Genomic DNA, 22833 nt, shown 5'->3' on the forward strand with positions numbered 1-22833 from the left:
TTCCATACCAATAATCATCATGCCAATGACCCTCCAAAACAGTCACCCATATTTTGAGGAAAGAAGCTTACAAAAGAATACTCCATCTGAAAGATTCTTCCTTTTCTAATTTAATAGAAATAACCAAAACAAAGTGGTTTTCAAACAATGCTTCTTAAAACTGTTCTAGTACAACTGCTACACCACATTCCAAGAGCATTTATAACAAGAAATATTTACAGGCTGCTAGATGTATTAAATAATCATGTAAAAGAGGAGAAAATGCCTTTATTACACACCAGCCAAAAACACAGGAACTGAACAATTAGGAACGTTAACTTGTTTAAAAAATTAAATATTCAGAGAATACAATACCACAAAAACAGCACTTTTTTTTCTTTTTTCTTTTTGAAGTATCAGTAAAGTTAACTGTGTGCAAAAAGTACCAGTTTTAATTATCAGAAAGAAATTAAGAATGCTGGGAACCAAACCGTTTGATTTGTATGTTTACATATAAAATTAAAACAGGCTTTTCGGTTGCACAAATCTTTAAAGACCTGTTATATACATGTTTAATGGCATTTTGAACTGAAGAAATGTCCACATCTGCAGGCCTTTAACAAACATGCATCATCTTCCATTTTGAAATTCATTTCACACTAAGGGGAAATGCTGAAACAAATGAAAAGACCTATAAAATTCTTTGCATTTTATTTGTACAAAGTCACAAACAGGGTAAACGAAAGCAGCAGCTCCTCAACTGCAAAACAGCACTCCAATAGAAAATGGGCAAACTGCATTTTGTTATTGTAACTCAGCTACCAAATTAAGAACCAAATTAACTACAATTTTTGAAAAACTATTTTGATTCAGACATATCAGTAAAAGAAAACCAGGGGACAAGTAGGCGAACACAAACAGCTATGACAGATGACGTTTCTGTGCATACAACTGAGAAAAAGGAAAGTGTGGTGGGCCAGATCTGACATCACAGGTCTTGTTCATTAATCTGAAATAGGTCTATGTAAATTGTGGCATATAAAGTTTTTAGAAAACTACTTCCGTTATTTACTAGAACACCTACTTCTTTAAAAAATATGTTAACTTTCCCCAATTTTTAAAATAAAATGCCACACTATAACCGCACACTTTTGTTTTGTTTTGTTTTGTTTTGTTTTGTTTTTAAAAGCTAGGCTTGGGCAATACACATCATAAAACTTTCCTATAAAACCACTATCCCCCCCCCCCAAAAAAAAAGGATTCTTGCCATGCCAAGAGGCAACCGACAAAGCAGTTTATTGCTTTTTCCAAGGAAGAGAAGGAAAAAGGGGGGAAAGCCTACATCCAGCAATTTACACAGTCAACTTCAACATACTGTTGCCATTACCTTAAACAGGGTTAGCTAATAAACTAAGTTATACAACAGAATGGAAAATTGGGGGTGATTTGTTCAAAAAATATTGCCTGGTTGCAGTGGCTTGCAGAAATGTTTATAAAACATTCCACGTTATCTATCCAGTGCTGAATATGCCATCAGTCAATACCACTCCAAACAGCATTAATGGGAATCTCTTCATATGAAAAAGGTTATCTACATTTAACAGCATTTCTACTTAAAAGCTGGGGGGGCACACCCTTTTTTTTTGGATAGTATCTCAGCCTTAATAGTATATGATAGGACACTTAATTCCAGGGTACAGTTAATTAAGACCTGAATATACTTAGCTGGTTAAACTAACACTAATCACTAGTAATTACATGGCAGGGGACCTGCTGAGGTAATTGAGAAGTCCACAGTCAGCACGCTGTACAGTTGTCCTTCCTGTTTCAAAGCAAACTGCCTTTTTCTTCTTTGGATTAACATAAACTTTAGGAACATACACAACTGAGAGATTGGATTTCTTTTTTTCTTTTTCTTTTTTACAACAACATTTAAAATCAGAGTTTAAGCGTCCAATTAAGTGACAGAATTGTCTTGGAACCACATTATACATCAGTTCCATTGTAATTATGCAGCACAGGTAAACCCATATCACGTGCCAGGGAAGCCCCACTAACTATTATCAATCTGTTCTCTACCATACGTTGTGTTCTCAACCCCATTATAGCTGAAATATTGCACAAGCACCCTGCCAAATGGCGGCTGCTCCTGACTGCACACAGTTTCAACAAAAAATGTGCTGAGCTGCCACTGGCTGGATGTATAGGATGGCAGAGAAGTTACTTTGGCTGACTGAATCATCAGTTTGGGGAAAATGAATGAAACCTAGATGGACATATTCATCTGGTTCAGACATCTTTCATCACAAACAGAATATGGTAACTGTACAGAATTATCTGATTATCTACTGCCTTTTTCAGATAACAAATGGAAAAAGCAACGAAAAATTAACTTGTTTGAGAAGGCTATTTATTTATTGTCTTGTACAAAATAGAAGTATCCTTACAATTTGAGAATACTATCATTTTCTCTCAGTACTAAGCTCTGCAAGGCTGCACAAATCAAACCATGGCAAATGCCAAATGTTGCTTGTAGGAGGGGATATAGCAGATTATTAAATTTTAGTTAACTCCCCAGAAGAGCAAGATCTACTTTTATAAGTAACATGGAAACAAGGAATTAGCCCAACAGTACTGAGAGGATAGTTCAAAAAAAATTTGACAACCAGATAGCAACTTTTGGGCAATGTGGAAAACCAGCTTCTACAGAGGACAGATCTCTAGGTGCCAGAGAAACTCGAAAATTTAATGGCACAAATTTGAATGGAATCCAAGCCATATCAGAAAATACGATGCACAATCATGTTACGCTCTCTCCCAATGAAGTTATTAGTATTTTTTTTTCTGGTTTTCCAGAATTTCAATTTTAAGCACACACAAAAAACTTTCAAAAGAACTGGCTAGAAAGCCAACACAGTAAGAGATGAAGTCTCAGGTTCACACTCTACCCCGAAATGCATCTAAAAGGAAACATTAATGCTGGCTTATGCTGAGTATTTGGCCATCAGAATTCCCCGATGTCATGATCCCATACCCAAATTGGATAGGTGGAGCTTGATGTCACGAGATCCCATAAATAAATCATAATGCAGGCCACAGTGAATAGTTTTCTGTTTACTGAAAAGGGAAAAGTGGGCATGAGCTGAAGATTCACGTCCATTATTACTGTGTTGAATTTCTAGTAGGGAAAGTAATATTTGACCAGGCTACTATATAGGACAACTATCCACTATGTTTTAGTACAGACAATTTAAAAATTCATTTGCTAGACAAATGTCTTTTGAGTCCACTTGATAAATTCTAGAATTCAGTTTCGATTTGATTCTGCTTTAATGGCTATTTTAAAGATTGTTTAAGAAACTGAGTCAAAAGCCATGCACTTCCTTTCTCACATCTTAGCCACATACTGTCTTACACTGTTACTTTGTTTTGAAATGGAAAATGAAGACAGACATTTACATTAAAATTCTGTAGAGCATAACTGAGTCACTATATTGTGCAATAATAGCTATTCATCTCTCCTGTATGGATTTACATGTCATGATGAATTATGGTCATTACACATGTTAAAAATTTAGCCATTTGCTACCCAAAAGAATCCCAGTTTCACAGCAAACTTTATATTTTGGTCACCTCAATATGGTCTGCATTTATTCAGATTGGCATAACAAAAATATTCTGTACAAGGACTTAGAACTGAATCCCTGGGTGCTGTACAATCAAGATTAGGCCAAACATATGAGGGATTTTTACCTGTTCAGAGCTAAATTACAACAATGCAGAGATATTTCTGCCCTTAATGTTGCCTTCAAGGCAGAAGTGAAGAACCTGCTTACGTTCACGTTATCTCCCACTGGAACTAGCACTAGTCTGTGTTCCATCCTAAGGATGGACAAGTGACTCTGTTTTCAGTGGGCTCATTGTCTTCTCCCTTAGATATTTCACTTAAGCTGCTTCTGAAGAAAACTCTGAGTAGCTCTAACAAAACAATATAGAACTTCAAACTATGAACACAATTTTAGAAATAGACAACATATTACAAATCTGTTCTTGATTAGGAACATTAGTAAGAATACACATTAGCTTAAAAACAGCACAGCAAATGTTGCTGTCCTGAAAGATTTTACAGTACCACTATTTACAAATAAGACAGCGTGAATACAGGAAATTTTACACATTTGGTAATTGACAAAGTTATTGTTTGCTGATATTGATCTATCAGAAACTGATATTAGGGAAGACTGGATAGTCACCAGTTATTAACGTCATAGTCTAATTCTTAAAATACTAAAAACTATGTAACCAGTATTGCAGTCAACATCTTGCCTCTTAAGGGGAAAAATTAAATGTTGTGTGCATATGACTTCCATTCAATACCATCAATCCTACTGAAAAGCATTAATTTGAACCATACTTCATGCCACCTGTATGAAGAACTCGCACTCCTGCATTCTCCAATTCAATATGGTTTAATGATCAAGTTACAGTACTTCTGCACAGGGCCAGTAAAGAAAAGCAGAACCTAGCTATTTGACCAACATGAAATACGGTCTTCGCAATACCATTGAGATGAGCCAATGATTAAACACAATCCAGTTCACAATTAGAGGTTGCCCGAAGATGATCTTGAGGAAGGTTGAGTGCAGCCTAAGACTGCAAACCTGCATGGAAAGTGAAGCATGACTGCCTTGGTCCAGTCTTGCAGAAATTAGTAAGCAGTGAAAGAGTTCACTGACTGTACAAATATCATACAAAACCTGCATTATCTTCATTCTGCACCTCTGTATCTGAGAAATGAGAGGGCATTCTCTGTGGAAAAGGAAATCCAAAACAATAAAAAAAGCTTTAAAAAGCTTTCCCCACTTTGTGACAAGAATATTTCTGCATAAATGTTTTTTTGTAATCTAATACTGTCTGAACACTATCAGCTTCATCAAGATGGCCACTGAAGGCATGATAATATCCCAGGAACACTTAAATATGTTTTTCTTTGCTTCTTTTTTCTTTTCTTTTTACAATAGTTTAGGTCCATTTTAATCAGGTTACTTTATATGCACCGGTCTCTCATCTGATTTTAGACGTTTTCTACGAGGCTGGATAAAATCTTCATCGGAGTCATCTGTAATTTCAGCATCTTCCTCCTCTTGCTCAAATTCAGGTAACGGCTGGAAGGTCCTGTCTGGGTAGATCTCTGTAAGTTTATCTTCAAAGTACAATGCAACTGCCTTCCCTGCCTGTGCTACTTCTGAATCAGCCTGCAAAGTAAAAAGACAGTGACATTCACCCATTGGGTAATGCACATTCTTTCAGCAAGTGTGCATGGTCTGAAACGCTTACCTTCAAATTAATCTCTTGTGTTTCTGCATAAACTTGAACAACTTTCATCATCTAAAAAGGATACCAGAGTCAAAAAAAAGGAAATTATAATCCCTTCTAAAGTTATGAGACCACATAGGATTGGATGACTGAAGTTAGCCATACCAATTTATTTTTAAAATTCAGTGACGTAGAGGTGACTCTCTCCACCAGGCTCTGTTACTGCGTTTACAGTAGGCCACCCTTCATGGGATCGGTGAGGATGTGGATCCCAATCATGGAAGCCCAGCGTTGTTAAGCTCTCAGCCATCTTATACAGGAGACTGAGGCGAGAATTCTCTCATTGGTGCCCAGCATCCTGTTATTTCCTCAGGGCTCCCGGGGAAACTTCTACTAAAGAAAAGGCTCACAAATGTGCACCTGTTGGGTCTTTTCCAACTTTAATAGTGTTAATCCCAACATGTTAAAAATACAGAGAAAACTGATTTGACAAATGTCTACAAAGGTAACAAAAGAGCCAGATTTCTTGCATTTTTTCCTTTAGAGTTGGAATTGCTGCCCTTAAGAGCAAGAGAGGTCCTTTCTGGTCCGCAGTGAATACTTTTTCTATTCCTTAAATCAGCATATGAGAAATGCAAGTTTTCCACATAAGGTCAATTTACAAGTTATAAATGCATGGTTGACTTATTGGGGTGGGGGTTAAAGCCTTCTGTTCTTTATCCTCTCAAAACAGGAACACAGAAAATATAACAAGCAGAAAATATCAATCAGTCCTTTTAAAATGTAAGAGAAAGCAAGTGCTGTCTTAAACGCACCTTAAAATAAAAAAAATTATACAGAATTCACACATGTTTCATCCTGTTCAAAACTGAGCAGATGGAGGAATGGATCCTAGTGCAAGTGCTAGAAAAAACAAACTTTTTGACACTGCCTCACCCGCTGCAGGCTGCTGTAGCTCCTCCTTCAGAAACTGCTCTTGAGAGGGAGGTTCGCAAATTTTAAAAAGGATACTATTTCAAATCTGTCTGAAAGGATGAAATATTCTGAGGTATCCATGCTAACTTCCTCACTATCCATCTCTATTTATCCTCCAGTATTTTGTATTATTTTAAGTTGTTCGTATTGAGTTCACAAGGCATACAATTTATTTATTACAAGATTTATACTGTCTTTCTTCGTGATTCAAGTCAGCTTTTCACAGGATGCAAGTCTGGTGGTGTGCATCTGAAAGCATGCACTGAAAGTGTACATCTGAAGAATTCAGGCTGCTACATAGTGGCTAGCCACTCACATAGTGCAGCCCTTTCCCAGAGATTACTTGCCTGACACATTGACAGATCCTGGGTCTTCTATTAAGGGCTCTATGTTATATGGCGTAACAAGAAAGGTTTTTGAGCCTTGCAAGCAGAAAGCTCACCCTGGCGTGGCAAAAAGAAGCAAAATCCTGGAGGACTTCCTTGTTTTGCTATTTTCAAGCTATTTTGTCTGGCATCATGTTTTACATATCAGGGAGACATTAATGAACTCTGCAGGATCGGACTGAAAATTCATCTAGCCCAGTATCTTGCTTCCAACAGTAAGGAAGTTTGGAGTCAGGACATGAAGATACTAATTCAATCCCCTGATATTCAGAAGGCTACGAACTTTAAATGTGAAACCCTGTTTAACCATTATAGCTAGCTACAAATAATGGTATCCTCCATAATTTTTTAAGTTGTATCCCAAACTATCATTTCTCATTTACAGATCATTGAATTGTGTAAGCACAAATCCTTTATGTGCAATGAATAGATGTTTGCTATAATTTACAAATAAGGTAACTTCTGACATTTTAATGACTTCACACAGCTGCTCAAAGCTTTAAATGGTTACTGTCATACAACCTGAATAATCTTGACAAGGAACTTGCCTAGTCCAATTTCATTTGTCTGATCAGACAGCAACCTGTCAACCCCCCCCCCCCCCACACACACACACACAAGCCATGATTCATACCCAGTCTCTATTTGCTAGACATTTAGGCAGCATAAAATGATAGATTCTTTCCCAGGCAGCAACATTCACAGTCTATCCATTATCATTAATCATACTATACAGCATGTTTGAACTGAAAAAACTATAATGATTAGGTCCTATTTGCCTATGGACTGGCATGCAGACTGCATATCAGTTAATATGGGGGTAATTGTTACATGCACCCACCTTTATTGTGCCCAGCAAGTTATAAAGGATCAAGAGCCTACACAAAGAAGGTCATGAGGGGAGAAGAGTTCATGGACGATGTAAATACTGGGGCTTAATATGACTTCTAAAATTTAGATCCTTATACTCACTTTTCTCCCCAATGGGGACCCAAAGTGATTTCCAACATCATTCTCCCCTCCACCATTGCATCCTCATATCAATTACACTGTGAATTAGGTTAGGCAAGGACAGAGGGAATGGCTCAATGTCACCCGGTAAGCTTCCATGCCAGAGTGGGGATCCAAGCAGGACTCTCAGATCCAAGTCTGGTTCTAACCAATACACCACTGTGGTTCTCTGATGACCCAGCCATAAGACTGCCTCTGTTCCATACAAACAGAAAACTTAGAAACAGCCCCAACCGAGATCTGTGTGGGACAGGTGCAGAATGAAATCCCAGTATTAAACAAAAGAATTCTGCTGGTTGGAAGTTAACATACTTCATTAAACCTTTCACAGTTCTTGAAGATCAGCCGTACATCTGCCACAAAGTCTTCAGGTGTCTGGTAGTGCTGGGAATGTTTCTTTTGCAGTTTCTTTTTTACAGTTGATAAATCCATGGGTTTCTTTATTATTTTATAGTAGTTGGGTATCTGTCGAGAAAATATGCACTGGGGTCACAAGGCAGCAAAGTCACAGGGCAGAGTTGTACTGAGAAATCTCATATCTCGCATAATGAAACATTCACTTTCAAGAAAGAAGTTCATTCTACTTTGCTTCTCATGCTTTTAGACAGAAAATGGCTCCCTAGTTTTATTTGTAGACAGTGGAGTCTGCAGAATCCTTTCTGGTAGCCATAGCACCTTCCTCTGGCACAAGAGACACTCTTGCATCAGGAAAAGGCTCCCTGAAGTCGATGGACAGGTCTGTGAAATTCAACCCATTATGAATTCCTTAGTTCAATCAGCTACCCTTATTCAAATGACACAGAACAAATGAGCAGCCCCAATGTAGGGCCATTACTGGATATAGCAAGTGCAGCAGGTAAATGCTGTTCATTCCAAATTCAGACTCATTGAAAGTACAATTGCCATTTTATCATCTTTAAGGTAACATGCAATAGCTGACTCACCGAGACTGGGACTGGCTCCTGGAATTCAATGCTCAGCTCATGACAATACAGGTAAAGGAGAAGGCGTTCACATTTCTTAGAAGGAAAAAAACACAATGAATGTTCTTGTAGATTTTTCCTATGTTTTGTTTTAAAGTTTTCACCTATTGCAGTTTTAGTGGAGGCAAGGTTCAACAAAGTCTTACTGTGGCTGAAACAAATATGCTTCTTATTCTGCAGGAGTTCCTCAGGTTATAAGACAACTTCCAAGTTTTGCTATTTGAAGTCTACTGCCAGGATTCAAAGAAGCATGCACTCAGGCCAACAGGGCTTTGGACTCACATTTCTCAAAACAGAAGTCTTACATGCCACAGGCCAAACAACCTTTGCAATCAAGGGGAGTTTCAAAAGCAGTCTGAAACACAGCATAAAGAATCTATTGTTTCAAGTTCAAAAACAATCCCACTGGGCTACAGACCTTGAGCTCACTAAAATAGGTCTTTGCATTCCAGCTGTTGACTTTTAAAGTCACTTTCAGAAAGTGGGATGGCAACAACTATGAAACTGTGCCAGTTTTGTATGCATGCACAAGGAGTTTTACATGTTTCCACCTTGGGGACTCAGAGCAGTATGGAGAGGCAGCAAATACATGTTTTAAATAAATAGATCCCCTTTAATGCCTGTGGAACATTTCCACATTCCCTTTATGTATGGTGCTCCATTCAGTAACCACCAAAACTTAAGCACGTATGGTCAGACCAAGGTCTGTCTGGCTAGTCCGATACACTTCCTTCAGCAGTGGTAAGCTAGATGCCTCAGGGAAGCAGACAAGCAAAGCATTATGGAAAGTCAGACTGTTCCTACAATCTGGCAGTCAGAAACATGATAACTTTGAACATAAAGGTACCTTTCATATCCATCATGATTCATGAGAGACTTATTCTCTGTAATACTTTTGAAGACTATATACACTCGTGGTCATCATATAATATGGCAACTTATTTCAGAAGTCTGTATTGGTTGTTGTTCACATTACACACAAAAAACTGGCTTGTAATCAATTGGTTCATCAAAGTCAGTGTTGTCCACTCAAACTAGCAGTGTCTCTCAGGGGGAGGTTTGCCACATCACCTACCACGTGATCCTTTTAGTTGAAGATGCCGGGTTTGAATCTGGCACATTCTGCCAGCCAAGCCACAGCCACAGCCCCCTTTCCCTCATCAGACAACTTCATTAACAAACCTACATCATTAAGCTGTGAAAGCTCTGGATACCAAACTATCCATGATTATTCTTCTCCCATTTTCCTCAAAAAAGTGGCTTGATAGTCCCTTCATAGATATGCCACACTAACAAGCTAAATGTTTTATGTAAACCGCCCAGAGCTGTAGGGAAGGGCGGTATAAAAATCTAAATAAATTTTTTAAAAAATAAAATAAAGTAGTTCTATAAGGCTACTGACGTTAAAAACAGTCTAGAGACAAACAACAGTCAAAGCTAGCAAAAATTATCTTGGGGAGGGTAAAAACCATTTATAGTCTCGCTGTCATAGGAAATCCCGTCCCCAGCTCATGTCTAAGTAGAATGTTCTCATATTGTCAGGCAGTCCTCATAATCAAGCTATGTGCCCAATTTCAGGTATTCATCACCTGAATAAGCAATCTAATCATTTTAAAATTCATGTACATTCAGTCAGGTCATGCTCCTCTATACATTTTTGGACATTTAAGAGTATTTCCAAGAGTATCATCTCAAAGCATGGAATAGTATGAACCTCATCAAAATATAAAAATACAACAGTTATTTTAAACAAGTTACTCTCTAGGAACATTAATACTCTTTTGCCACAATGGACAATCTCACATCACATTATAAGTTGAAATCAGAAGCAGCTCCAGAAATTTAGGGCGAAGAAAGTATTCAAGGGACAAAAGGGAACAGAACTGATCATCAGATCAAAGTGTGCAGGACGAAAAGGGCACAAAACGAAAGGGAAACAGAAAACATCTTAAAACCAAATGCTGCTGAACAGATGACTGATTTAAGAACAAGTTTGCCTACTGGAAGCAAAAACAATGCAACAGCTGCATGCATTCACACCATCTGCATTCTCACAGCACTGGCTGAAGTAAATGATAGTTGCTCATTTTATTTGTGATAGTTACTCATTTAACATTAATCTGAGAGAAGGCAGGGATAGCAGAAGAAAAACCATAAGCATGCACTATGCTGCTACAAAGAACTAGTTTCAGATGCATTACAGGAAACATACCCTTTGGTCCACAGGACTCAAACCTTGTGCAGTTTTCCCCTTCTTACTGTGCTGCAAATTGTCACAATCATACTCTACTTCAGGTTTCATTAGATCTCGGCAAAACGTACATATCCACTCTCCACTAAAAAGGAAAAAAATCAGATGAGTTCTTAGCGTTATGAACTCTTCAAAAAAACTACAGCCATAACAAATGAACCAAAATATTGAGATTCTCAAAGGGCTTGGAGGTAACAAATATAGAAATCAAATCCTATGCATGCAAATAAGCCTGAAATGAACAAGCTCACCTTCTTGGCTAACAACTGTCTGATTAAGATTCGTGTTTACATTCTGAGTTGTTCCTGCATCACTATATGAGGGTTAGGTAAAGGTATCCCCTGTGCAAGCACCAAGTCTGACCCTCTGACACCCTCTAGAGTTTTCATGGCAGACTCAATATGGGGTGGTTTGCCATTTCCTTCCCCAGTCATTACCGTTAGTGAGTCTCAAAAATTGTACTGTATTTACACAAAAGGAAAACAACCTCAATGTAAGATGGTTCCACAGAATAAAAATTACACAAAAAGGTGTTGTTGTTGTTGTTGTTTTTAAATGCTGGATTTAACTTAACTCACGTGTGAATTTTGGATGGTCCCCACTTTTTCTTGGGAACACTTTTTTCCAGGTAAATAGAGTAACTTCCCCCCCACACACACACACTTATTTATATATTATATGCAATATTGGATTATTTCCCATTATCTATAAATCTAAGACAAACTAGAAACAGAAAACATTAAAGTGTAAAAGGTCTTTCCCACTGAATCATAAATGGGGCCACTAAATTTCGATTCTTATCATGCTACAAGGCAGAGCTCACCAGCCTCAGATAAGAAGACACTGGCCTCTCACCCAAGAGCCACTCAGAGGCATCTAATACACTCAAGTTGTACAGTCAAATCAAGATTAGGGATGAGCAAAAAAAAACAAAAACAAACCCCAAACAGTATTTTTTTGGGTTCGGGTATACTGAAACCTGAAAATATTAGTCCTTCCCGAATCTCAATACTGGTAGAGTATTCAGATTTGGGAAATATTTGAAAATGCCAACTTTTTGTCCATCAATCCAGGAGTATGTGGAGCTCAGGAGAGGTGTGCTTTTTGAGGCAGAGGCACCAAATTTGCAGTATGTAAAGTTTAAAAAAGATTGGACCACTTTGGATAGCTGAAAATATAGCAAAAAAAAATCTGGCTGAGTTAATATCCTCAAAATACTGATACGGTATTTGGGGGGTATTTTTTTCAGCTTGGATGAGCCAAATGCACACCCCTAAATTAAGATATGTTGGCCTGTTCTCCATGTAGTATTTTGACACTTATGGGACTATTAAATTTGCACAGAGATGCAATCTACAACTGCCTGTAACATGAAAGTTGTCCTGGGCAGAAGCTGCTTAGATGCTAACTTTCTGAATAACCCCAGAAGCTCTTGTTGTATAAATCAACAGCTTTTTAAACAAAATACCTTGGGAAACTGAGGAGAGTAGGTACGTGACACGTGAGGTGGAAAACTTTGGGGCACTTTTCACAACATAACAGGTCTCCGCCATTTTGGCACACAGCACACCAGTCCTCATTGGGGTCATCCTCTTTGTTATTGCCTTCTGCTCCAGTCCTGGCTGATCGGTGCATGAGGCTGCGCACTGGAGACTTGCCATTGACAAGGCTGTGCCCCGACTGTTTGCAGCTTTCACTCAGGTCTGCTGGTTCAGTTTTAACATGGTTTTCTATACTTCCTAGTGACTCTAATTCACTTTCAAGATGTAAGTTTGTGGAAAGAGGAGGCGTCAAACTGCTCTCAGGACTGCTGAGCTGAAATAAAGGCACAAGATAAAACTCTTAAGAGGGTTTCACCAAGTGGGGGTGGGTGGGTGAGGTTTCCTACTCTTCACTACCTGCCTCTTGTTCCTACCTCATCTCCTGTTCTTATCTATTTACTTTGCTTTGGCTAACCTGCCACTATGCACACCATCCTTTCTAGGCTCTATTCCCACTCAGAACTCCTCCTGCCAAAATTGTTTTGTTTCCCCATGTTTTGTATGGCAATCAACTCAGAAAGCTCTTGGTATAATTCTGCCATGTATTATATCAATATATCTCTCCCTCTGCTGCTTACAAGGTCCTTAGTCTGAAATGAACATAAGCTTGGACAGTCAGCAAGTATTTGCTCTCACTGACTCCCATACAAGACGTGGGCAGAAGGAGCCTTCTTGCCAGGATGTGAGGCTTTGACAAAATCATTCCTTAAGACACGTCTGCTCACCACTGCTTACCAATATGTAACACATGTGCACAGAATTCAAATCTACAGAGAGAACTTTTCCAAAACTTTAACGTTTATGCATGCTTTGCTGGGGAGGAACGGGGTATGTATGTGTGCACACATGGAGGTGTTGTTAAAAGGCCCTAATTGGCAAGTGGGCTGTCATGCACATGCAGTGGTGGAGGGAAACTCTTGAGATACACCATAGGCCACTTGGAAAGACCCCGAGAGCTGACAATTTGGAGATCCAGTTCCAAATAGAAACAAGCATAGAAAATATGGAATGCAAATATTCTGCATTGTTTAATACTTATACTTTGTTTCAGATTTCTGCAATCCTACTCCTGCTACACGGCTTATTCAACATCTTATTCTATTGATTACATTGACTTAGATTGTGTAATCTGCACTGTGTCTGAGTGAGAAAGGCAGACAATAACACTAATCAACCAACTCATTCCAGCACCACCAGTTCTGTGGGAGCAGGCTAGTGAATATCTATAAAAGTAGAATTAGGAAGCATTCATATGTATTCCCAAGGTGACAGTCTAAATACAATGCCTTTCCATGTGTAAATTAAAGTGATGACGGAAAACAGTATTACATACTGTCATGTAAAAATCTTCAGGCTGTTCCCAGATGAAAACATGTGTTAAAATGAGAATGTGCAAACTATCTCCCCAGAAAACATACAGGTTTACATCCTGCTTAAGTTTCCTTGGATGAAAAAATATCCATTCATGAAGTGCTACATCCCTGCCTCCTGCTGCATTCCAAAACACTCCCCATGCTGCTCCTGGTAAATGAGGGACCCCTAAAATAGCTGGAAAGGCAAGTCAGTGGTCTATCACAGTGGAGAGAAGAAAACTTCATAAAGTTGTCCTTCCATCTTTTAACAAAGGAGCCATCCCAATACATGCTCACTCTCCCCGCCCCCCTCCTCCCAATTACAGCACATAATGGTATAATGCACAAGACCAAAAAACAAGAGTTTTACCATGCAGGCACTCCTTCTGCCATCCTCTGATTTTTCTTGCTTTACTGGTCCTGAGAAACCGCATACTTCTTCTTCTGTGCCAGGCTCTTGCTTAACTTTGACATGGTCAGTCTTGAAACTAATATTATTCTTCTCAACTGTTCTGCCCGATGAACCACAGCTGGAAAAGATTAAGCACATTTTAACTGCAGTTCAAAACATCCAAATGCTAGAATTGTGAGAATCAAGAACTGCCTATGCGAGGGAAAAGCTGCCATTAAAAACAGGTGTAGAAATAAACATTGTGAAGCATCATAACCAATTCAGCTCAGGGTGGTTTACATATACCATAGAGGAAGTGCAGCATAATTCATGGTATCGAGTAATATAGACTCAGTTGTTGTTTATGGCCAACAAGGCAGCCCCAAAGGTCCACCTTTGTAGGTGTGCAAACCCATTGATTGTCAAAGATGAATCTTTTCCCAATCAATATAGATATTAAAGGAAATGATTGTAAGTTACATTGGAGATAGTATCTAACATCATTACAGCTGAAACCTATCTATAATTTAAGTACTGCAGACTGTTGGTATTGTGAGGCCTCATATTTTCTGCAGCTGCTCAATAATTAAGTTATTTTGGAAACAAATTCAGAGTATGTTTTTGGAAAATATCAGTTAAGAATTATCTTTAGAATGCAAGGTATTCTTATTGAGATTTGTAAACAATCACATCAAAAACAATTATACAAATTTGATCCCTCTTGCTTGAGTATGCACAGCAAAAGCAAATCAGTCAAAAATACCGATCATAATGATTACCTTCCATGGCCTCATGTAACGATCTTTCTAAATTAGATTCAAAATCCCATTCCTCATATTGGCTTTAACTTAAATGCCCAGCATGAGCTTCCAATGCATTCTGGGCCAATGAATTCAGCTCTAAGAGCAATTCCTAAAACACAGCTTGGTACCCAGCAAATCTTGCAGATACTGTAACAAAGGTTGATCAAATGATTCATCCATCACCTCTATCAAGACCCCAATTCCATACAACAATTGAATACTTGAGTGGCACCTGGTATATAACTGCCAACTCAGGTGAAGAATTAGCAAGCAATTGCGCAACTGGTAAAACTAGATCCCTCCATAGCACTAATCAGATGGGCCTTCCAGCTCAATTATTTCTGTGTGGTTATGACTAGTCCTTCTTTTGCAAAGTATTCTGCAGAGTACATGATAATAGATGTATATAATCTGCATACGGCAAAAGTGCCACCACATAGGTCACATAACTGACCAGATGAGGGACCAAATCATTTATTAATTAAGGCTGGGGCCATAAAACAACCCTGTCTCACGCCCTTATGCAAAGGGATTTCATCAGCTAACTGTCTCTCAGTACTAGTACTTTACCAGGGCATATTTGTTAACAAGAAAGCAACGAGTTAAACAATGATCAATGGCTGAGTAATCTTTTTGAAATCCAGCTTGCTGCTTGAGTTAAAAAAATTCAGTTGATCAGAGGAAAAAGACTAGTTTATCATATCCGCAAAGGTGCTTATTCTCCATCATGCAAATCTGCTAAAGATTCCTGGCTCCAGAGATATAAAGTGGGCTTCAACCAGAGCCAGGACTTTTTCAGCTCTGGTGCCAGCCTGGTGGAATGCTTTTCCAGATGAGATCAAGGCTGTGAGGAACCTAAACCAGTTCTGCAAAGCCTACAAGATGTAGTCGTTCTGCCAGGCCTATGGTTGAGACCCAACAAACTAGACTCCCTCCCTAGACTCCCTCCCTATGCATTCATCTATGCAACACCAAAATTATTCCTAAAACATATGGGTTAGCAATCCCCCCCCCAAAAAAAAAACTGATAAACAAGAAGGGATACTCCTAAACTGTAAAGGATAGGAATACAGGAAACGCTTATTGATTCATTTTAGATTCTTATGTTAAGCTATGGTTATGTTTTATTGATTCTGTGATTGTGCTGTTTTTACTAAGATGTAAACCCCCCTCATTTTTTGGGAAAGGCAGTATAAAAATGCAATAATAAATAAATTAAAAGAAAACATACAATTTACCTATTATAGACAACAGGGTGGTAATTTTGCAGGTCTATATTTCCTTTTTTGTAGACTGGAACTATTATAGCTTTTTCCTGGGTTCTAAGTATTAGATCCATATTATTTATGTGTATAATGACATGAGGAAGAATTCTGGTCTACAAAACAGTGCTGGCTTTAAATAAATCAGTAAAACACATGTCCAGTCCTCGGCCCTTCAGTTAGAATTTATAAACTAAAGTGGGGACCTATTAGGAATTGCAAGGAGTGGGGAAAGAGAACAATTTGGAAATTCTATACCACAATATCTCCCCCCCCCCCATATCCTATAAGTCCTCAGAGGCTTAGACTAATACTCCCAAGCCTTCATTCCTGCCCCAGACTCTCAACTACTCAGCTTTCTGTGCCGCATGGAGCATGTTCCACTTGTCATTGACCTTCTTCGCTGACAGTTTTGCTCTTCTTATCTTCAAAACCATTTTTTTTTAACATATGTAGGAAGTCCCCCAAATATATAAAAAAAACATGGTGGCTTGGTTTTGGGTTTGTGATCTCAACAATGACGAGCCTCTGGGGGTGGGGGAGAGCCGGCGGCCCAGCCACTGCGCATATGCAGTTGTCGCGCATGCGTGTTTTCGCCACCAGGTGGTGCTAACGCACATGCGCAGTTTCCACGCATGCACATTTTTGCCAGCAGGGGGCGCGAATCCTCCATGTGCAGAAATCCTCCACCTATTGAAATGTTCCAATATTTCCATATTTTTGGTGCATACATGATTTTAAAAACCTTTAATTGTAATTAAACCAAAGGTTTTTTGAGCTATAGAAAATGCATTCATTTCTCAGTAAACATCAGCAAGACCTCAGCAACTAGTTTTCAAGCCATGTAACTCACCTGCCTCTACTGCCTGTACTGGAGGTACTGGGTGGCCTCACAGGGATGTGAGAATTTGATAAACCTAAAAGAAGGATGAAATGTTTACATGGACATATCACAACCAGTATCTAACTGCCCATTAAGACAGTACCACGACTGGTAATAAAATAAAGGTTTTCACAAAGCAATTACCTTCAGAGAAGGAATTTCCCCCCCCCCCTTACGAATGACAGCAACTGCTTCAATGAGAAGCAGCCAAAATATTCCAAGCTGTAAATCCTTTCTAATTTTCTTATTTATTTTATTCTATGGTGATGACGTAATTGCTATGCTTTAAATCAGCGGTGCAATGCATATGCATGCATGATACACTGAAAAGGGACTGCATAGTCTTACACAATAAGAAGATGAGAGGTACCATTAAAGTGGGACTCAAATCCATTTTACAGATTACTAGCAACAATTCTTGAAAGGACTATCAAACAAACGTAAGCTGTATTCACTGTGACTGTAGCAGTCTCACCTGCCCAGACATATAGGGAAAGGCCTATATGTTGAAAGTTCCCCTTCCCTGTATTTTTTCAATATAGGTTATCAGAACGGCAGTATAACTAGCCAAATATAAGAGACTGAATTTTGAAAGTTTGTTGTGGCTATCAACTTTTAGGGAGGTCCACTTCAATATAGAAGCATTAGGTTGGACCAAATGCTAAAACAAACCTTATCAGCTCCATACAAGCCACCTTTCCACATAGCTCACAGCCAGCAGTTAAGAGGCAATGGTTACCTATATGGGTCTAAAGCCAAGATGCTATTTGACTCCTTAATTCTTCTGGGTAGGAAGCACAGGACTATGATTTATGACACCATACAGAAATTTGCAACTGAAACTTAGAAGGTAAGTAGTATCCAGGAAGCCTGACCTTACTTGGCTTATTGTTACAGCAAAGACCATCCCACTCTTCATAGGACTAAAATCATATGCTAATGGAGGGGGGGGGGCTTTCTACCTATTAATGCATAAAACCTGCAATTAAGTTTGACTAAATTTGGTCCATACATATACTGAGCAGGAAATGCTTATCAGCTTTATTATGGAAGTTATAACAACAGGTGGATGAAATTAATAGGACTAGTAAATTGGTTATAAAACCATCTGTAAACACCAGTTTTCTTAAATTTAGTCTCACAGTGGAGTTTGGAACATTCTGCTCCTGGTTGTTCCAAGCAAATGTTGAAAATACATATAATCTCTCTTCCATTTTACCTGATGAGCCTGGAGATAGAGCTGAAGGTCCAGGAGAGGGATTCATGTTGCTTATAGGCTGGGGGGGTAAGTGGCTGCCTGCGATATATCTGCTTAGTAAAGTATCTAAATTACTGGAACCAGCATCTTCCAGCTGAAATAAAGGACAATTGCATAGTGATTGTGCCGACTTTAAATGCAGCATGCTAGAAAAGAAATATAGACTAGTTTGTATTTCGTAATAGAGGAAAAAGCAGCTGAGTTATCAAATGTTGTTATTCCTACTGGACAAATATAAGAGCTAATCAGAACAATTGTGTTTATACTAGATATGTACATTCAGATACTTATAGTCTGAATATATATCAAAAAAATAACTTCTTGAGATTTCTTCAGGTATTCAGATACCTGGAATGGTATCTGGGTTTTCGGGAATACAAGTAACTAGATCCTAAAAAATTCCAGAAATATTCAGGGCCAGCATTTTAAGGCTCCCAGATAGGTTTCTCTTTCATTTTATGGGACTCTAAGCCAACGGGTAGGAGGAAGGCGTCTATCGTGGGCAATGAGCTCAGGGGGATTATTAGAATCGTCTGTATAAGCATGACCGTTCTCTCACAGTCCTCCACGACTCTCTGAGCATGGGCCCAGAGGATAAAAACACATCTGCAGCTTGACTCCATTTCAGGGACACAAGTCAGGTGGGTAGCCATGTCGGTCTGAAGCAACAGAAAAAAAGCTTCAGTCCAGTGGTACCTTTAAGACCAGCAAAGTTTAATTCTGGGTATAAGCTTTGGTGTGCACAAACAGTTCACCAACCATTATTTATAGGTAGAGGGGGGATGGTTAGTTGTCAGGGAGGGCTAATTAGAGTCAAGATGCACTGAGGGATAAGTATAGCTAAAATTGGATTAAAGTAGTTGGTAACAACCTGTGAATAGCATCAGACAAGGAGAGCTCTTTTAAAGGCATCTGTTAGGCAGCCACTGGCTCCTGCCATGACTTGCTTGACCAAAGTCCCAGAACTCTCTGCAGAGAATTGTTCCACTCATTCTGGCCCCCCTCCCCCCAAAAAAAACACTTACCATGTTCTGGGACAGATGGCTCCCTATCATGCTTTCAAACGTTTTGGCTATTTCCTTCCCACCTAGAGGTGCTAGCTATAAACAGTACCATCCTTTGAAGATAAGAACTGTCCTGTGTGAACCTGCATTGTGTCTAGATTGGGTGGAGGGGTCCTCTATAACTGCCTTTTGATCCCTTTTGCTTCTGGCTTAAGCATTGCTGGAGTCCTCTGATGCTGTTGATTCTCTTCTGAAATAAACAACTAGAGTTTTTTGGCCAAAGCCCTGAGTTTGCCTATTTGGGGGAGGTTTACCACGGTACATGACAGCATCACTGATCTCAAACTTTGTTCTTGTATTATTTGTTTGTTTGATTATTTATTTATTTAATCAATATACCGCCCTCCCCGGAGGCTCAACTACTTTACCAACTACTTTGACTGACAGAACATTGCCCCAAATCGATCACCACCACAAATCTGGGTCCAAGAAGCAAAAGGAAAAAATAGCAAGAGAAAAACAGTCAAAAAGACAGGGCCCAATATGGTATCTGAAGAAGTGTACATGTACACAAAAGCTCATACCTTGAATAAAACTTGTTTGGCCTTAAAGGGGCTGCTGGACTCAAACTTTGGCCCACTGCTTCAAGTACCCTCCTGAATCACACTCTACCCAGTGAGCCATCAGAGGATGTGGCACACACACACAAAAATTGCAAAGACATGGCAGTTTGATTTTCATACAGGCCTTTTGCAGAGTGAGCCCCTGCAGCCACAGAAATAGAAGCAATTCAGCAAGATCTTAAAAGGTTTTTCCAAATTATTCAGTAAATTATTTCCAATTTCTCTTCTCCGTGCTACTTCAAAAAATAGTGAAATTATCTTTAGTGACTGGAGTAAAAGCAAACAAGCTTAGTATTGTTTTCCCCTGCAGCCAATTTAGTGTTTTTCCGGGATCAACTCATTCCTTACTTTCTCCTGTTAGTGGAAACTGTGTAAGCAATGTAAATGAATCAAGTTGTATGAAAGACTCCAGAACACCAGGAAAGCAAAAAATCACAAGAACATATTAAGTTACTTAATCAGCCCTGAAGAAACAGGATGTGAGGTTACAGTTTATCAACAACTGCAAAAGAAAAGTCACAGTCAAGGAGCAGTGTATAAACATATTCTGCACAGAATATTACATGTGATATTGTTTCTTGGAGAAAGGCCTGGCATTCAGAGGGGAACCCTAACAAATTGGACATAATAAGAAGGGCAATTTTCTTAAGATTCTGGATAAGGCACTCCGACTGCATACTTGAAGAACATATCAGCAGACTGGAGGAATCTGAATTGACCCATCACTGCTTACAGTAAAAATACCTGTCTGTATGTAAAATGAATTTTTAGATTGCTGAGCTGCACATGTGCAGAAGGTCATCTGAAAGAAAAGAACTATCCAAATACTATGCTGTAATTGTCAACTCCAGAATCAGCACATTGTGAACAAAATGTGCTCGTTCTGTGCTATGTCCATTTCAGCAATAAGAAAAGTGAAATGTAGAATTCCTAAAATGTGTTGATGGATACAAGAAAACTGATAAACGATTCCTGGTTTGATCTGTGATGTAATCAACAAGCACTATTGCTCAACTGCATACAATGGTGACCAAGTCTGTATTTTAAATGTCAATGATGAGCAAAGTTGCCACCATGTGCTGGCCATAGCCTCAACATATGTGAGGTTCAAGCTGCTGAATGTGGTCCAGACGTAAATTCTTTGGCACAGTTCAGAACTCACATTGTTTGTTCAGCTGCAGTACACAACAATAGAAATACTGATAATATTGGAGGCTCTTTGCACAATGGTGTGCTGTCCATTGCTGCCTACTACCCAAGAATTTTCTTTAAAACCCTGTCATCAGGATCCCAGTCATAACTGTAGGAACATCCAAGCCTACTTTACAATGTTCCAGTGTATTGCTATAGCCTCCACATGGCTTAAAATTCTGACTGCAGTAGACTTTGCATGTTGAAATGGAAGATTTCAAAATCTGATAAATGTTCTAAAAAAGCTAAGGGGAAAAAGTCTGAATTCTACTTTTGCTGAATGCAAGATTGTTTCCAAGAAATACTGAAGCTGTGCTCATATTGTCATTTAAAAAGGAAGAGGTTTGCAAAAGTGACTTTACATGTCAGTGAAGACCTACATGAATCTGACACAAAGGAATGTTTCAAGTCTTTTATGTTTTTGACTGCGTAACTGGCTACATGACAAGGTGCAATGAAACAAAAATGGGAAACAATGATATGTGAGACCAGCCAAAATGTTCTGCACTGAATACCGTTGTGACATATCTGAAGATCTGGCTGAACAACTGAAACATCTGAAGGTTGTCGACTCTGCTAACCTTCATTGTCCCCTCTTCAGCTTTTAAATTTCAAGAAATTAACTTTGCAAATTGTTGTCTAACAGTGAAAATATACTGTATTGTCACTGTTGCCCAAGCTGAGCAATCTTCCAGCAGTCTTGCGGGTAATGAAAACTGACACATCCTCACAGAGCAAAGTCATCTGTCAGCATGAGAAACCTTAGTGGTAGAGGCAAAGCTTGCTCACAAACACGTCTTTGATAATGCTATCAAACTGTTTGCTCACTCAACATACCGTGAACAAAATTTCATCAACTGTCCCAAGGCTAACCTGTACTAATTGGTTGTTAAATGAAAACAAATTTCTTATCCTATTGTGAAGTGCAGTGTCTCAAAGGTCTCCAGCATGGTCCCTGCAAGCATCATGTCACCCACCAACACCCTTCCTTATGTCCTCCAAGTGTTTTTTTAGAAAGTAGGTGGGGCATATGCCTACTGAAGATTTACTTGGTTGTGCAGATTTTTTTTAAAACTTGTTTTTGCTCAGGAGGCAACTGCAGCATTTCCTAGAATGTATAGCACTCTGAAAGGATGGTCAATAAATATTCCAGCCCCACACCTTACAAACATTTCTTTAGTAAAATATCATTGGGTTTTCTCAAGAATACGCTTTAACGCGTTCCCCTCAGCTCTCCTTGAGGGCAAGTTTCACAAACGTCCACTGGAGCTATGCTTATGCCCTTATGATACTGCTCAAACTGAGATAATCTCACACATATTACTATACTGTCCCTTTTTGGATAGTTTTAGAAAATGTCTAATCCTACCTTTACTATCCCACTACACTAGACATTCAACTCTCCCTTCCTATAATAAAGACATTCTAGTTAAATTTTTGTTAAGGGATAAAGACCTGTTTTTCTAACATAGTAGCAAAATCTCTCTATATTTCTACCAGAATAAGATCTACAAGAATGTCTGAACCATAGTAAAGTCTAGGTAAATGTTATTTTATCATTTGGGTTAATGGATTGAATAAGCAGATTCCTTGTTTCTGTAGTTAATCCCTTATTCCAGTTCTT

The 22833-nt window shown here is 38.8% G+C and overlaps 1 protein-coding gene across 9 annotated transcripts in view; it reads right to left on the reverse strand.

Moving 5' to 3' along the window:
• Window positions 1-249: 249 nt before the first annotated feature.
• The window catches only part of TRIM33 (tripartite motif containing 33), a 68025-nt gene continuing 45441 nt past the window's right edge, over window positions 250-22833 (reverse strand). For 7 of the 9 annotated variants that reach the window (XM_077334969.1, XM_077334968.1, XM_077334970.1 and 4 more), the window contains 9 exons: window positions 18353-18485; window positions 17104-17167; window positions 14165-14324; window positions 12370-12716; window positions 10863-10986; window positions 8612-8686; window positions 7980-8132; window positions 5317-5367; window positions 250-5234 (listed from right to left, as the gene is read on the reverse strand). In XM_077334969.1, coding sequence (XP_077191084.1) covers window positions 5022-5234; window positions 5317-5367; window positions 7980-8132; window positions 8612-8686; window positions 10863-10986; window positions 12370-12716; window positions 14165-14324; window positions 17104-17167; window positions 18353-18485 — 1320 coding nt within the window. In that variant the 3' untranslated portion in view covers window positions 250-5021. The remainder of the gene's footprint in view (window positions 5235-5316; window positions 5368-7979; window positions 8133-8611; window positions 8687-10862; window positions 10987-12369; window positions 12717-14164; window positions 14325-17103; window positions 17168-18352; window positions 18486-22833) is intronic. The other 2 variants (XM_077334971.1, XM_077334976.1) reach the window with 1 other exon arrangement.

Source organism: Paroedura picta, chromosome 4 (assembly GCF_049243985.1).
Source record: "Paroedura picta isolate Pp20150507F chromosome 4, Ppicta_v3.0, whole genome shotgun sequence".
Taxonomy (NCBI): domain Eukaryota; kingdom Metazoa; phylum Chordata; class Lepidosauria; order Squamata; family Gekkonidae; genus Paroedura; species Paroedura picta.